Genomic DNA, 17,767 nt, shown 5'->3' with positions numbered 1-17,767 from the left:
CATGGTTTGAGGGACGGTGGACTGGGCCACAGCTTCAAAGGGTTGCTGACCCATGCCTTAGATGATGATTTTCTACCACTGACAGTGGGTTCTGAATATAATCTCTTGGATTGTTAATATTTAAATAGCAAGAGGGCTATAAAAAGCTTCTATGAATATAGATGTTATGCTGAATATTTTAAAGACAGGCTTTAACCATCTGTTGGCAAGCACTGCTTACTATGGTGTCTTTTTAAATTGTGGCGGATCCCTGAGGAAGAAATGCTGCTTGAAACACATTGGGGGAATGTGTTTAGAAAAACTTTGAAGAAAAAGGAAACTATAACAAACAACAACTTTGATTTACTGCCTTCTCAGTGTGTTTCTGAGAGGCGAGGTGGCAATTCAAAGTGTTGGTGCTGATCTTTAAGTTTAAAGCCCCAAACAGTCTCAGCCCAGTATACCTGAAGGAGCGTCTTCACCCCATCACTCAGCCTAGACACTAAGGTCCTCCTCCGATGACCTTCTGGCGGTTCCCTCCCTGTGAGAAGCGAGGTTACAGGGAACCAGGCAGAGGGTAGCGGTAGCCCACCCTGTGGGACGCCCTCCCATCAGATGTCAAGGAAATAAACAACTATCTGACTTTTGGAAGCAGCCCTGTTTAGGAAAGCTTTAATGTTTGATGCTTTATTATGTTTTATATATTCTGTAAGCTGCCCAGAGTTGCTAGGTAAACCCAGCCAGGTGGGTGGGGAATCAGAATCATCATCACCATCATCATCCTCTACTTAAGTTGCTGATGTCAATGAATCCATATTGATAATTTCTGATGTTTTATTCATATCAAAATCCAGTTTCAAGGTGTCAGTATTCCATCTTTGTGTCTGAGGCTTCCTTATCCACCCTATTTTTCCAAGAGGAAAACCCATGTCCTCCCTGTGGAGACAGGCTGGTCCGAGCCATTAGGTTGCTCCATGAACCTGCTGCACCACGTGACTGCAGCTGCAGGACCCCCTGGGACAGCATGGAGGATGCTAAGGAGCAACTGTCAGCTCTGTGAGAGTTGACACCCCACATCCTCTTTGCCACTGCAAGGCAATCCAGCCATACCACTTAGATCCCCTGCCTGTTTCACGGGTAATGTTAGGGGCTGCCCAGGTCCTGGGTCTTTTGTTCTTGACCCTTCCTGCTCTGTTTTAATAGATTGCTAAAAATATTTTTATATCTTGATTTTAGTCTGTGAATCGCCCTGAGACCCCGGGTAAAGGGCAGTATATAAATAATAATAATAATAATAATAATAATAATAATAATAATAATATAATATTTATACATATTTATAAATACTGCCTGGGTGCAGTGCTAGCGAGACTCCCACCCTCCAGCCATGTTGATGCAAATTGTATGCAAATCTGTGCCCTGAGCCTGTGCTCCCCGTCATTTACACCCCCACCAACATCCCCCGCTGTTTCATGTAATATTCCTCAAAGAACAGACACATCTCTTGGATCTGCTTGTGCCAGTTGTACCAGCCCTGCTCTGGGGTGAAGGAAATCTTACCTTGTAAAAAATCGCTCGCTCTCGGGGTTTTTCCCCCAATGGCCAATGCAGAATTCATAAAATGAAATGTTTTAAGGGCTCAGCTTTGCCACCTTTACCACACCTGTTTAGCGGAGAGGGGGTCACCGGGGCTCTCTCCGGACTGGTTCACACGTGCAGCTGATGACAGCAACATCAGGCGGGGCGTGAACGAGCCAACCCTGACCTAACACCACGGACAGAATTCTTGGATCTCCACTGCCCGCTTCCCTTTCCCGAACACTGGTCGTCCGAGCGTTCACACGTTCAGCCGCCCGCCGCCCCCAAATGGCGAGCAACCGAGGCGTGTAGCGGGGCTGCGAGGGGAAAGCCTCCCGTCTCGGTCCGAAATCCAAGCCGGGGCGCGCGGGGGACACATTCTGGCTGCCGGCACTTGGGGTCCCCAAGCTCTGCCCGGCGCCGCTCCATCTTCCAGGAGGGAAGGAGACCAGCGCTAAGCTCTCCGCCCGAAGCTGCGGCGGAGGCCGCGCTCGCAAGACGCCGCGGAGGCGGAGCGACGGGCGAGCCCCCCTTCCGCGACCCCCGTCTCTCGGTTGGGCTGCCGGGCCGGCCGAGCGCTCGCCCCCGCCGCCGCCGCCGCCGCGGAGGAGCCCTGCCCAGGGCGCAGCGCCTCGCCCCCGCCGCCTGGCGCTCTCCTCCCGGCAGCGGCGCGGGGAGGCGGCGCCGAGGCGAGGCGGCACTGCTGCTCGCTCCCGGCAGGCAGGCAGGCAGGCAGGCAGGCAGCGGCGGCGCTTGTGGGCTGGCGCTCCTGGCCGGCGCTGCGGGTCGGGCCGAGATGCTGCTGCCGAGCAAGAGCCCCGCTCGCCGGCGGAGGAGGGAGCGGCTGGCCGGCCAGCTGGGGCTCCTGGCCTCGCTGCTCCTGCTGCTGCTGCTGCTGGCGGGCCAGCGGGCGGCGCGCCCGGACGTCGCGGCCGGTGAGTGGGGGGCGCGGGGGGCCGGGCGGGCCGGGGAGCGCGGGCCGGCGAGAGGCTCCCCCTCGAGAGACGCCCCCATCTGGCCCCGTCCTCGGGGAGCCCCTCGCTTGCCTCCCTCGCGGGGCGCGGGGCTCCTGCCCGGATTCGTCCTTCCGCCGGAGAGCGAGCGGCGGTCCCCTTCCGGCGGCGCCTTAAGTTTCCCGGCGCCTCCATTCCCCGCGTGCTGGGAGCGGAGTCCTCTGCCCCACGGCTTCTGCCTGGGCCAGCCAGGGACAGCCTTCTCTGTGGGGCTGGACAGAGGGAAACACGACCCCGCCGTCCAAGAGGCGAGGTGGCAATCTCAGGGGGACAGATTTGGGGCAGATCGGACCCATGTAGGGCAAAAGCCTCCCTGCGGAAGCCCCATTGCAGTGGGGGGCAGGAGTGCAGCAGCCCCCATTCCTTGCCCCCTGGCCTGCGCCCCATGTGGATGATGCTCGGTGGGAGGCGAGTCTCCATTGGGGTTTCCACCTGAATTGAAATATCTTGAGCCAAGTATCCCGCCAAGTCTACCTTCTCACTAGCTAAATGTGAAAAGTAGTGTACAGAAAAGGCAGGATTTGGCTGGGATCACAGTAGTTTCAGTGGCCTTATTAAGCCCACCTAAGGCTGTGTTGGACAGCGGCCAGCCTGCATATACCCCCATTCAAACAAGGGCCCAGGTATGTGATTTGATACATGTTTTTAAGGCAGCTACAAATATATCTGGGGAAGCAAAGCTGCCTTGTACAGAGGCAGCCAAACAATCCATCTAGCTGAGCACTGTTGGCACTGAGGGAGGCGGCTCTCCAGGCAGGGATCTTTCCCATTCCTACCTGGGGGGCCCCCAGTGCTTGCCAGTCTAACAGAGTTCAAAGGTGGGCAAATTAAAAGGGCCTCCAATGCCGGTCTTAAAGCGCAAACAATGTGGGCACTGGTGGATCCTTCGGGGTACCTGGCCCCAAACTATTCAAGGCCTTAAAACCAGCACTCTGAACTGGGGCCAGAAATGCGCTGGTGAGAAGTGCAGCTGGCATAGAATAGGCATAATATGTTCTAATCACCTGGTCCCAACAAGCACACGAAGGGATGCATTTGCACCAGCTGAGATTTCTGGATCGTCTTTAAAGCTGGCCCGTTGTAAAGTGCATTACATCCACAGCTAGCCTGGGTGCATGACTACAGCTGTGTCCACACTCCAGCCTAAGATGGCAAAAGTCACTCCTGAATGCTGCCTGCACAGGTCTCGAATCCAGAAGTAACCCCTCCCCCCGCAAATGTGGTCCTTCAGATGGGGTGGATTCCCCTCCAGAGCCAGTGACACCTCTTCATCCAGATGAGCCAGTTTCCCTGCCCATAGCACCTCTGCCTAGATTAGGCTTCAGCATATTCACCTTCATCCATCCCAAACCCGCCTCCAGACACCTGTCTGTTCAAGGGTGTCACTGCCTCCCTGCAAAAGGTGAAAGAGAGTCCACCCCACAGTCTGCAGTTAATGGAAGCAAACTTTTCTCCTCTATAACTGACAACCTGTCAGTTTCAGGGGGCCACTTTTCAGAGCCGGTCTCCATTGGTGAATGTGGGTTACAGTTCTGTGTTGTGGCAGGAGCTGGACATTTTCTGGAGTTGCAAATGTTACTCTTTAGCTACAGTTGCATAACTCTAGTGGAAAGGCTGTTCGTTAGATTTCTTTTGTAATCTCCTCTGTTGGATTTTGTGAAGGGAAAGGCTTTTTGCAATGTACCACCTACCTTTGTGCAAAGGAAAATCCCTCTGGCTTCAGCTATTGTCTATTTCTTCAATACAATGAGAGTCACTGACTCAGTGCACAGTTCTGGATTTTTGTAGGAAGATAATGAAATGTTTGGCTTTGGGAAAGTGAACTGACTGACAGTTTAATATCTTCATGTTGCAGTAGGATACTATCAAGCAATGCTGGGAATATGTTAAGAGGATTTTTTTTTTAAAGTAGATATGCAATCACTTTGATGGCTGAGGGACCCATGCTTAATTTCAGACACCTTTTGATTCTTCTTTCCAGTCACAACCACAAAATGTATTGAACATGAACATGCTATCTGCCAAATCCTGGCAAGTAATCCATACTTGCATTGAAAATTAGGATGTGTAAGGCTAATCTACAACTGCACAAATAATAGCTGCAGTGATACAATAGAGTACTGTATACACTCCATATTGATTTATAAAAGGGTTATTTGTACAAGGAAGGTTCATATACCCCTGTGCATGCAAGAAACATGCAAGGGGGGCATGTGAGTTAGTCCTTCTTTCTGATGCTGACGTGCCTGGTGGCCACATAGAGCCCCTTCTCACATTCATCAGATTGGCAGATTTGGGGGTATGGCTGCCATGTGTGGTGGAGGGAGGGCTAGCCCACAGAGCCCCAACCCCTTTCGTTTGGTCCTTGAACATAGCAGGTAGACTACATGTGCCATCTGAAAACCCTTGAAATTACCAGGAAACGAAGCTTGCATTCTGCAAGCACAGATGATGTTTCTGTCTATGTCTTGTTGTCCCCTTCTCCTTGTGCCCTCCATCTTTCCCAACATCAGGGTCTTTTCCAGGGAGTCTTCTCTTCTCATGAGGTGGTCAAAGTATTGGAGCCTCAGCTTCAGGATCTGTCCTTCCAGTGAGCACTCAGGGCTGATTTCCTTCAGAATGGATAACTTTGATCTTCTTGCAGTCCATGGGACTCTCAAGAGTCTCCTCCAGCACCATAATTCAAAAGCATCAGTTCTTCGGCGATCAGCCTTCTTTATGGTCCAGCTCTCACTTCCATACATCACTAATGGAAAAACCATAGCTTTAACAATATGGACCTTTGTCAGCAAGGTGATGTCTGTGCTTTTTAAGATGCTTTCTAGGTTTGTCATTGCTTTTCTCCCAGGAAGCAGGCGTCTTTTAATTTCGTGACTGCTGTCACCATCTGCAGTGATCATGGAACCCAAGAAAGTAAAATCTCTCACTTCCTCCATTTCTTATCCTTCTGTTTGCCGGGAGGTGATGGGACCAGTGGCCATGATCATAGTTTTTTTTATGTTGAACTTCCTTTTTTTAAAAAATAATTTTTATTAACTGGCCAATCACATCAAATTAAATCACATCACATAATTCCAAATTACAAAGCCAAATTTTTAAATTTTGTTGGGGGAACCCATACTTTAAGATCCAAAGGGGGATTCAAATCATCTTCTTATTACTGCGTTAATGTCCAAATCAGTCCCAATCAGTCCATACAAAGTTCATAATTCTATCCAGTCTTATCTTGGTGTTTCCACATCATATCTTGTTCATATAATTTCTATTTTTTCTTTACGATCTCTTCTGTTAGTCTCCTTAAGCCGATAGGCAAAATAATAATCCTGTGTGGATTTCCCGTTCCTCCACTAAGTCCAGATGGTTTCCATATATCTCCTTCGTAGATAGCATCGCTCTTTCCATCATGAATTTGGCATTTGTCGCTCTTAAGTCCCACCGAGGAGTTGATCCACGATATGTAAACAACTCTATTTCTCTCTTTCTCATCCCAGACCCAAGAGCTCCAACAATGCCTCCCAAAATGGCGACGGCATTTTTAACTGCGTCATTCCAAAACTCTTAGCTTTCCAGCTTCATCTTGAAACATTGCTTTGGTTCGAAAGTTTATCTCCACACAGCCTTAAATCCACAGCTTAAGTCCTTAGTTTCTGACTCATTAGGGGAGGGGATTCTTGTTAAGTCACATAAGAAAAAGGAAGGCAGGTTTTTCCCCCCCCTCCCCCCTCAGTCATTTGTCATACCGTATCTTGACGTATCTTCTCATATTTTATTCTTGTCTTGTTATCAGAGATCTCTTCTGTCAGCAGTCTTTACTCCCCTTTTTCCTTGAAGCATGTGCAATTTATCTCGTCCAAATTGTTTCTTTTGAAGATGCTTGCAACTAGCGGCGCGAATCAGGGACGGCGTCCAGGAGTGCCGGAATCCCACAGGAGGGCTTTGTGCCTAGTGCCCCCACCCCCACAAATTCGGGGGTGGTATAGGGCACAGCAGGCAAGGGCCGTCCCCCCCACAATCCTGGGGGGGTTAAGGAGGCGAATTACCCCCATCATAGCCTCCAAATTACCTCGTGTGGGTCGGAGAGATGTTATTGTCAGCCATCTTCCGATGCGCCACCTAGTGGCCCCCTTTGATGTTGAACTTCCGACCATATTTTGCGCTCTCCTCTTTCACCTTCATTAAAAGGTTCTTTAATTCCTCCTCACTTTCTGCCATCAAGGTTGTGTCATCTGCATATCTGAGGTTGTTGATATTTCTTCCGACAATCTTAATTCCGGTTTGGGATTCATCCAGCGCAGCCTTTCACATGATGAATTCTGCATATAAGTTTAATAAGCAGGGAGACAATATACAGCCTTGTCGTACTCCTTTCCCAATTTTGAACCAATCAGTTGTTCCATATTCAGTGCTAACTGTAGCTTCTTGTCCCACATAGGGATTTCTCAGGAGACAGATGAGGTGATCAGGCACTCCTATTTCTTTAAGAACTTGCCATAGTTTGCTGTGGTCGACACAGTCAAATGCTTTTGCGTAGTCAATGAAACAGAAGTAGATGTTTTTCTGGAACTCTCTAGCTTTCTCCATAATCCAGCGCATGTTTGCAGTTTGGTCTCTGGTTCCTCTGCCCCTTTGAAATCCAGCTTGCAATTCTGGGAGTTCTCGGTCCACATGCTGCTTAAGCCTGCCTTGTAGAATTTTAAGCATAACCTTGCTAACATGTGAAATGAGCGCAATTGTGTGGTAGTTGGATCATTCTTTGGCACTGCCCTTCTTTGGGATTGGGATGTAGACTGATCTTCTCCAGTCCTCTGGCCACTGCTGAGTTTTCCAGTATATGGTTCGGAATAATACTTAGAATAAAGTTTATGTAATCTTTTAAGACACTAACTATACTGCCATTGAGACTTGATGAGGTATCAACTTACACCAAAGAACATGCACATTTGCAGATTTTATTTGGCCCATTCTATCCCAAATCAAACTCAACTAAATAAAGTAAACATGCGCTTCAGTCTTTGAAACCTCCATAGCTATTGATTATAACAGCTCCAGCTTTATTTCATTGAAATGAGTCTTCCCTAATGAGTGTCTCAGTTACTATGCGGTATGTGTTAGATTCAGACAAACCCCAGATCTCAAGACAAAGCAGGAGGCCTTAGAGATATTTTGAGTTTGTCAGAAGGTGATGCAACATCTCTACAATGTTGGTGTGAGACAAAGAAGGTACCCCAAAGAGATCCAGGCATCAAAATAATGCTACAGAGAAGCATCTGCTGAACATTTAAGCTTTACCCTAATGCCATAACACCAGGGTGCAATGATAGTGGAAAGGAGAGCAAACACCAAAGCGGAGATAGGATGTGAAGGAAAAGCTCTGTTGTAGCTCACAGGTGTGTCTTGTAATCGAAGGGAATGACTGGGCCATTGCTCTCCAATCTCAGTGTTTCACAGGGAATGGAGCAGATTTGTGAGCATGAAACTTATATCTCTAAGCTTCTGGGAGATGCCAGGTTGAGGAGATGGCGAGAGAGCTCCTTTGTGATTATGATCAGTGGGAATTTTTTTTTTACCTAGAAAATAAACCCCTTCTAGTTTTTCTCACCTCAAAATCAACTTTAAAGGTGCCTAACACAAAAGCCCCTTGATTTATTTTTTTGCAGCGTGGCAGGTTTCTTACCCAAAGATACAACTGTGATGTTTTCCGACCAATTGCCCACAAATCCCATGGGGAGATCAAGCAATTTCTTTTGCTTTTTTAAAGGAATATTTTTATTAATTTTTCAAATTTTACATTTCAAATTAGACATCTTTTATTATACCATGTGTTCATTGACTTCACTCTCTCCCCTTCCAAGGTTCATTTGATTTATCCACCATTCCTGCATATTTTAATATATCTATCTAATTTAGTTTCCCTATCTTACATCAGTTCAAAATATACTGTTGAATATACTGCCAGCATTTTTAACTGTGCACAATTTTTTTCAATATTCTCAACAAAAAAATTCCATTCTTCTTTAAATATCTGTTCGTTATTCTACTTGTTAGACCTGCTAATTCTGCATATTCTATCATCTTAAATTGCCAGTCTTCCTTACTAGTGACCTCTCTCACTTTCCATTTTTGGGCTAACAAAATCTGAGCAACTGTTGTTGAATATGTGAATAAGTTCTTCTGACTCCTGGGAACCTTAATCAGAACAATTCCTAACAGAAATGCTTCTGTTTTTTTGGGGGGGGGAGTTGTTTTAAATATTTTTGTTCATCTCATTATATATCATTTCCCAATATACTTTCACTTTTTTGCATGTCCACCATATATGGAAAAAAGTTCCTTCTATTTCTTTGCATTTCCAACATAAGTTCAATTCCACATTATACATCTTAACCAATCTAATCTAAGTTAAATACTATCTATGGATCATTTTCATATAATTCTCTTTCAGTGTGTAGCATGCAGTAAATTTCAGATCATTCTTCTAAAGTTTCTCCCAGAGGTTTAAGTTTATATTATATCCTATATCCATTACCCAGTGAGTCATTGATGCTTTGACCAACTCATCTTTTGTTTCCTGTTCCAATAATAGTTTATAGATTCTGGACAATAATTTTTCCTTGTTCATCAATAACTCTTTTTCAAATTGTGAGCTTTGGTCGAAAAAGCTATTTTTCTTATCTAATTTAAACATATCATGTAATTGGTGATACTGTATCCAATCAGTAACTTGGCTTCTTACTTCTTCCAGTAGTTTCAATCTGGGTTCACTCCTTGAAAAGTCAAACAAATCTTTATAGACCGCTCACCGTCTATCCATGTTTATTCTTTTGATTGTAATTGTTTCAATTGGTGACAACCATGGGGTGCTTTTCTTTTCAACAAATGTTTGTGTTTCTCCCAGACTGTGTACAAATTTCTCCTGATACCATGGTTCATAAAAGTCTTATGTACAGTGGTACGTTGGGTTACATACGCTTCAGGTTACATACTCTTCAGGTTACAGACTCCGCTAACCCAGAAATAGTACCTCGGGTTAAGAACTTTGCTTCAGGATGACAACAGAAATTGTGCAGCGGTGGCGTAGCAGCAGTGGGAGGCCCTATGAGCTAAAGTGGTGCTTCAGGTTAAGAACAGTTTCAGGTTAAGAACAGACCTCCAGACCGAAATAAGTTCTTAACCCGAGGTACCACTGTATTTTAAAGCAATTTCTTTTGCACCCACCTCCAACCGGGTGCTTGCAAGAAACTGCAGCTGGAAATTAGTAACCTTGCTAGCAAATTTAATCCAATTATGAAAAGAAAGTATAGATAATTCCTTCTTAGAAGAAAACCCATATTTTACAGATATCCAGCACAAATGCCCTTGAATCTGTTTGCCTGTAATCTGGCAGGCTTTATCTCTGAAGGATTCTACTATGCCTTCAAATTTTGCCCTCTTTGGGTAGAATCATAGAATCATAGAATCATAGAGTTGGAAGAGACCACAAGGGCCATCAAGTCCAACCCCCTGCCAAGCAGGAAACACCATCAGAGCACTCCTGACATATGGTTGTCAAGCCTCTGCTTAAAGACCTCCAAAGAAGGAGACTCCACCACACTCCTTGGCAGCAAATTCCACTGTCGAACAGCTCTTACTGTCAGGAAGTTCTTCCTAATGTTTAGGTGGAATCTTCTTTCTTGTAGTTTGGATCCATTGCTCCGTGTCCGCTTCTCTGGAGCAGCAGAAAACAACCTTTCTCCCTCCTCTATGTGACATCCTTTTATATATTTGAACATGGCTATCATATCACCCCTTAACCTCCTCTTCTCCAGGCTAAACATGCCCAGCTCCCTTAGCCGTTCCTCATAAGGCATCATTTCCAGGCCTTTGACCATTTTGGTTGCCCTCCTCTGGACACGTTCCAGTTTGTCAGTGTCCTTCTTGAACTGTGGTGCCCAGAACTGGACACAGTACTCCAGGTGAGGTCTGACCAGAGCAGAATACAGTGGCACCATTACTTCCCTTGATCTAGATGCTATACTCCTATTTATGCAGCCCAGAATTGCATTGGCTTTTTTAGCTGCCGCGTCACACTGTTGGCTCATGTCAAGTTTGTGGTCAACCAAGACTCCTAGATCCTTTTCACATGTACTGCTCTCAAGCCAGGTGTCACCCATCTTGTATTTGTGCCTCTCATTTTTTTTGCCCAAGTGCAATACTTTACATTTCTCCCTGTTAAAATTCATCTTGTTTGTTTTTGCCCAGTTCTCTAATCTGTCAAGGTCGTTTTGAAGTGTGATCCTGTCACACTTCAAAACATGTGGGGAACAAAATAGACTTGGGCTTCTGAGCTGAATCTGGCAACCTCCAAACTGGTCAGCTCAATTGGGTAGCTTTACAAAGTGCTGAGTTGGGGTCGGTGCCCATGCCCATCAGATCATAAGGCATTGTGGAATGTTTATGTACATTCCAGTTGCTCAAAAGATTTTAAAACTCCACAGTAGTTCCCAAGGCCGAGGGATAAGGCAGTGCGCTGTTGGTAGAAAAGAATGCAGCAGAGAAAGGAGTAGGGAACACAATCCCAGTGTTGGTCAGCTGTGTCTGTATATTTCAGGAGTGTGAGCATATTAGTATCGCATGTAAGTCGTGTATGTGAATGTAGATATGAAAAACACATATTTCATGTCTCTTCACTTTGGGATTTTTGTGTAAAAAATGTGTTAAAGACTAGTCTTCCTGTGTGCACCCTATCTTTCTATGAAAACTGAGGCAATGATCCAGTCAAAGTTAAATGCATCCACATTTCATTGAATTTAGTTGGAGAAATGTAAGTACTTGTTTAATTTTTCCCATTTAAACAAATAAAATAAAAATGCTTATCTTTGGCTGGGCTTCTTTGATGTTCTTTGCTACATTGTTTTTCCCCTCTCTCAAAGTTATTGTACAAGCCTTCCAGTCTAAGAGAAGAATCTAGGGTTAGAAAAGTCAGGGATAAAAGCATGGTTATAAATACACATAGATCACTTGTATCTGTGCAAAGGACTTCCCTTATGAAAGATGTGCAGAGTGCTTTCTGTTTTGTTAGTTACGGTACTTACTTTACTACTACTGAATTGCAGCTATCTCTGGGGAAAGCCATGGAACAGAGTGCATCAACACTACAAAGCCATTTCTAGATAAGGAAGAAATTCACTGATCTTTCGCCAACTATGTAGGGCAATGCTCTCTCTGATCTCTAGGTGGATTTTCCATGTACCGGCTCCCTGTAGTTTTCCCCATTTTGATGTCAAAAGATGTTTTAGGAATGAAGCAGAGGCAGGTGAGAATTCTGACCTTAGCTTGTGTAGGTTTTGTATTTTGATTCTCTGTGCTGTATAGGTTTTGATAGTTTTGGGTGAACCCTTGTGTTTGTACTTTGCTGAATCTTAGCTTCTAAGGAGCAGGTCTTTCAAGAGGATTTTAAGATAGGAGAGTTGGCCTACCAGCCTGCTGCATCTAAAACCAAGATAATGTAAGGAAAATTCATAAGGTGTTCACTTGAGCAGTTCTCAAACGAACAAACGGGTGGTGCTGGTGGGGTTTGGGCAGCTAGGCGGAGGCAGAAGAAGTTCAGCAGTAAGGCAAGAAACTCAAAATATTTGAGAAACACTGACCTACTCAAAATAGCAGTTGTATTGGGAGTGACTTCAGGATCACCCTGTAACTAGAGCTCTTGTCGCACTCCATGTGAACAACAGGCAGTAATGGGGGAGGGAGGCTAACAACTTTCTAATGAGTAGAATTGTCTAAACTAAGGATGTCTTATTAAAATGTGTTCGGCTTATTTTTAAATTCTTCAAATATTTCATCCTCATATCCCCTGATTGTTACCAAGTTTTTACCCAAGTTTGTAACAAGGGAATTGGCCCCAATGGTGGGAATTTCCCTTTTATGTTATGTGGTCCAAGTTCTGACACCTATCCGCCTGTTGGTATACTTTTTTCTAGGCTAAACTTGACCTGGTCCCATCAGTTGGCTTTGTAAAGTGTCCTATGACCCTTTCTAGTTCTGAAGGGACTGCTCCTCTTACTTCCTGAGTTTTACAAAGATGCTGCTGTTGAGTCTTCCCAAGTTAATCATCTTGTTGTGGCAGGATGATCTTCAGCACAAGAGTGGCCTTGTGCTCCTATTGATGTCAGCCGCTGTTGCATGCAGGGGAGAGCAGAGTGCAGGGTGGAGACCAAAGGTGGGCAAGCTACCCCAGAAGGAGCACAATGTGTCCCCTCACCAGAGATACTACCCCTCCCCTAACACTCCATACATGGCTTTTGACTGGCTGGCCAAACCAACCTAGGAGAAGGAAAACTCTGATCCTTAACCTCTGCTGCATTGTATCCTCAGCAGAAGGCTAAGGAGTAAACCCTGCACAAATCCAGGGTGGAGTCCCTGAGATCAGGCATGTCCAAAGTCTGTTTCGGGGGCGTAATCCGGCCCCCCGGTCGGTTTAATCCAGCCCCTGTGGCAGTTAGTTTCCTGGGGTAAAATCCTAAAAAAAACCTCAACAACTTCAATCCTTAAAAAAGCTGAAGCCTCTCATATTAAAGATCTTTTGGTCTACTGATATTACACTGGCCGTGGCAAAGTTTCTTTCGGAAGTCAAAAGAAACAAATATCATCAAGCTTGAGACAAAATAAAATGACTGTCTGGGTTTATCTCTCTTTTGTGGTTGGCTGTCTTAACTATATTTTGTTCAGAAATTGTTTTATGGGTCTCAATAAAGATTTTTTATTATTATTACTATAACCCTAAAAAAAGCTCAACAACTTCAACCCTAAAAAAATAGCTTAACAACGTTGGGGTAAAATCATAAAAAAAGCTTCAATTCTAAAAAAGGTTAACAACTTTGGTTGGCCCTCACGGCCCTTCACTTCATCAAATCTGGCCCTCTTTGAAAAAAGTTTGGACACCACTGCCTGAGATGGTTGGGTGCCTTCCGGCAACTCCTGCAGCCCAGCTCCTGCCAAATGTCTTGCTCTGCTTTCCTTTGGACCACATCAGCCAGGCTGCCCAAGACCTCCATACACACTGCCTCGGCTTGTGTCCTGGAGAGGGTCACTTCAGTGCTGCTAACACAGTAATTTGATTTCACCCTGGGATGTGCACTCCTTAGTGTTTTGTGACAGATGGATGCCAACAACAAATTGAAGTCGGTGGGACGAAAATTTATTGCACCATGTCTGGGTCTGGAGTCAAGGTCTGCTGTTGGCTGGAATGTGGCATGGGGTGAAGGAGTATAGCAGGTTCAGGGACCTGTGGCCCTCCAGATGTTTTTGGACAACAGCTCCTATCATCCCTGATGCTAGCTGCAGCTGATGGGAGTTCGAATCCTCCATCTGGCAGGCCACAGGCTCCCCACACCCGGAGCATAGGATATGACCACAACTCCACTCCCATCTTGGCCATTCCGTCAACATTTTTTCACCAGTGGTCCAGCTGTCTTGGCATATCTGGCTGCGCTATCAGCATATCTATCATGGGGGTGGCATATCTAGTGTTCTGCCGGCACGGAGGGGCTCTCACCAATCCTAAAGCCCCTAAACCAGCATAACTCCAGAATAGGGATTGTGTGCTTCTAGTCAGCGTATCGAATAACATTCCTTTTATGCAGTAAGGTTGTGAATTTTAATTACCAGGGATGCAACGGAGAGATATTGCACAGATTTCCATTTTAGGGCACAGAGCAAGCAAATTGGGTTCAGTTGGGAGGAATTTTCACTCACAGCTGTTAGTATCTGTTCTGTGACATGTGCTCGCTAAAAAAGCAGACACACATCAAGATTTTAAAGGAATTTGCAATGAAAAATGATGTCTTCATAAAGTATATATTACTTCCTAGCATCACTAAAGGTTATCTGTATGCTACAATAAAGTATTAACAATATTTCTGCACCAAGACGACACAAATCCGGCATAAAGAAAAGCTTATTTCTTCATACATTAGAATTTAAAAGCTGGACGCTCTGACTGGTAGTGATCCTCCCAGTCTCTCAAGCAGAAATCTTGCTTTGTCCTGCAACTGTTGATTCTTAACAGGAGGTGGGACTGTCTACATTCAAAGGAAGGGCTCTATCACTCATTCCTGCACACCTGAAGGAAATCAAGCAAATATGCCTGTTTATTTTGCACCATTTCTTCTAATTTTGCTAGTCATGGAGAGAGGCATGAACTGCCCTGAGGGTGGTATATAAATTCAATAAATAATAAATAATGATGATAACTGTTCACTAACCCCCTGCTCCTGTCCAGTTGAAATCTTACCTCTGACAATTCAGATGACAAAATCATCCCACGAAAACTGGAGGAAAGAATTGAAGGCTGCTCATGCTAGGATATAAACATTGCATACCAGAATCCTCCTGATCATGGAAGTTAGATGAGCCAGTCCAATGCCATTGCCTGCTATAAAGGCTGCACTCCTTCTGTGACCCTTTGAAGCAAGTCATTACTCTGTCTCTGGCACTTCTAAATAGTTTCTTTGCTTGCTTCCCTGTTTGTCTTCCTGCTTGGTGGTTCCTACATCAACCTCTTGGCCCTTCAGCCATGGAAACTACAGCATTGGCTTGGCCTTGTGTTGGGCTAAAAGCTGCCTCTTGGATGGCTGCCTCTGTTTCCCGGCACCTGCAACTTATGTAGCTTGACAAATTGAGATGCTCCAAGACCAACTATTGAATCCCAACCTTTTACTTTGGTTAAGCTGACACAACCATAAAATTTACAGTCATTATCTAAAGAGTAAAGATGGTGAAGACAGCAAACCAAGTGGACGGGGACAAACAAAAGTCAATAGCAACTCTTTAAATGTCTTGTAAACTCTTTAAATGTCTTGTAAACTTTTTTGAAACCTAGGAAGTGGATCATAAATAGATATGACCTGACAATGTATTTTGCAGAGTGGGAGCAAAGGCTGCAAAAACAATACCCTATCACAACCTCTCCATTCTTCATCTTTTGTTTATGCAACTTTGAACAAAAATGCTCCAGCCAAATTTGAAAGGGGTGTGTTGCATGCGTGAGTGTGCATATGTTTTGTGCCAGGAGCTTCATCCATGGGGGACTTAAATTGCAGACCTTCTAAGAGTAAGGTGGAGATGGGCTACTAACAATACCCCCCAATTGTAACTTTCTTCCTTCTGAAATTTGATAAAGACACAGTTAAGTAGTTCCTGCAGAACCATCTTACTCAGCAAGCAGTTAGTGGCTGCAGATCAGCAGGATTTTTTAAATTAAAGATCTATTTAAATATAGTTTACGTGGGTTTTATTATATAGTAAATGTTTTTACTTCAGCCAGCTGGAGTGATTTTCTCTGCAAGTAGACAGTGTGTGTCTCACCCTCAGAGGGAGAAAAATAATTTGTGTTATATTGGAATCTGCCCAAAAAAATCTGCCCCCAAAATGCAATGGATATCCTTGAAAGGAAACGCACACTTGCAGAGCAGCTGAAAGAGACACAATAAAGATTATGCCAATCAAGCAAGCAGACTGGAAAGGACATGATGGTCACTGTGAATCCCATATCCCAAGGAGCAGATGGACAGATTATTACAATCTAAGCGTGACACGGCAAAGCTGCATCAAAGAGACTGCAAGGGGGCTTGTAGTGTAGGTGAATCCGCAGAGATGATGATGGGAAAGAGAGGGGCTGGAGTGGCTTTCCAGGGGGAAAGAGGAACAAGAAAGGACAAGCTTGTGTTCTATCCGAAGAAAGACACTGGTAATCTCAGGGCAGCGAGTTACAACATCCTAACCCCTTCTCATTCATAGTTGCACAGTGGACCGGTTTATGCTCATAGAATAGCATCTACTCTAATACAGTTAGCAACATTTATAATGTGGGAAGGTGGTTCTGTACTTGTTGTTAGTCAAGGTGCCACGAATTCAGAGATTTAGAAGAAGGCTGAAGTTGGAAAGACTCTAATGCATCTAATCCAGCATCTCTCCAGAAGGCAAAATAGGGACATGGACCAGGAAACAGGGACTGTCCCTGGTTAATAGGCCACATGGAGCACAAGGAAATGCAGCGTGTGGGTGAGTTATTCACATCGGCTGCTTCCATATCAAGCAATGTACTTTTGAATTGTAGTGTTTATGTCTGGGAAGCAAATCATATTTATAACGCAATCACACATTATGTACTCATGGATTTTTTAGTCATGATGATGCACACAGGAATGAGCCTTGTGAGTGGCAGATGTAAACCTTAATTGACACAAGGGTGGGATGAGCTCTGGCTTGCTTGACCTAAAATGAAGAACCAGCGGACAAATTTGTGGAAGTTCTTTTTCCTTCTTGATCTCAGCAGGACTGCAATTTGGCACACACTCTGAATGTGCACAAACTCTTCCATGCAATTGGGACCCGTGTTACACGGGCCGTGTACAATTGGGGCACCTGATCACGTGTGTGCTTATGCATGTCCAGATGCCGGGTGTCAAACACGACTTTCCCAGTGCACTCACAGAGTGTCTCTGAAGCTCTTAGAGCTGAACTGTCTCTTTGCAGCAGCCTCGAGGCATCAGCTGTGTTGCACCAGGAGGCATCTCGGCAGCTACACCTTTATCTTTTGGGGCTGGCTTGAAGTGGTCCCCAGTTAGGTGTCTGTCCTTAGATGTGACTCCCACCTTTGTCTGCCAGTCACAACTTCGTATTACAATGCTTTCAGGTTGTGAAGTGCAAAATGTTCCCATGTGACAGAAAAAACTTTTCTGCTGCACTAGGTGGAGTAACTGCTCCTTTCCCCACCACCAAAACATGGACATCCTGCCAGGAATGTGCACAGCCAGGATGCTAAAAGCTGTATGGTGATCATTGATTCTCAGGTCACCACTGACAGGTATTTGACTCAAAATGGATGTAGCATTATCTGACTAAAAACAGTTCTGCAATTCACAAGCATAAAACCACAGCCATAATAATGACAGTAATAGTGTTTCCTCCAACTATGTGGTAGGTAGCTGAGAGTCCTCTAAAACAACTGGAGGAATTATAGTAACATAGAAGTGGCAATATGTTGTTCTGAATTCCTGTTCAAAAGTAGCATCATAGAAGAGTTGTGTTTTCTGTTGACGAGGAGGATTGTAGGGCCAGAGATGGACATGGCACGCAAGGAATCCGCATGCTTTCATTGGGAACTGTGGCTCACAGCTTGCTAGTGATTTCCTAACATTTAAATGTGTTATTTGAGT

At 45.0% G+C, this 17,767-nt stretch overlaps 1 protein-coding gene across 2 annotated transcripts in view; it reads left to right on the top strand.

Annotated features, from left to right (window-relative positions):
• The first annotated feature begins 2,202 nt into the window (after positions 1-2,202).
• Positions 2,203-17,767, top strand: part of SLC24A3 (solute carrier family 24 member 3) — a 184,218-nt gene continuing 168,653 nt past the window's right edge. For both annotated transcript variants that reach the window (XM_083624467.1, XM_083624466.1), the window contains exon 1: positions 2,203-2,492. In XM_083624467.1, the coding sequence (XP_083480593.1) occupies positions 2,354-2,492 (139 nt within the window). In that variant the 5' untranslated portion in view covers positions 2,203-2,353. The remainder of the gene's footprint in view (positions 2,493-17,767) is intronic.

This window comes from Podarcis filfolensis, assembly GCF_964270895.1.
Source record: "Podarcis filfolensis genome assembly, chromosome: 7".
Classification (NCBI taxonomy): domain Eukaryota; kingdom Metazoa; phylum Chordata; class Lepidosauria; order Squamata; family Lacertidae; genus Podarcis; species Podarcis filfolensis.
This window is presented reverse-complemented; position numbering and strand designations above follow the sequence as displayed.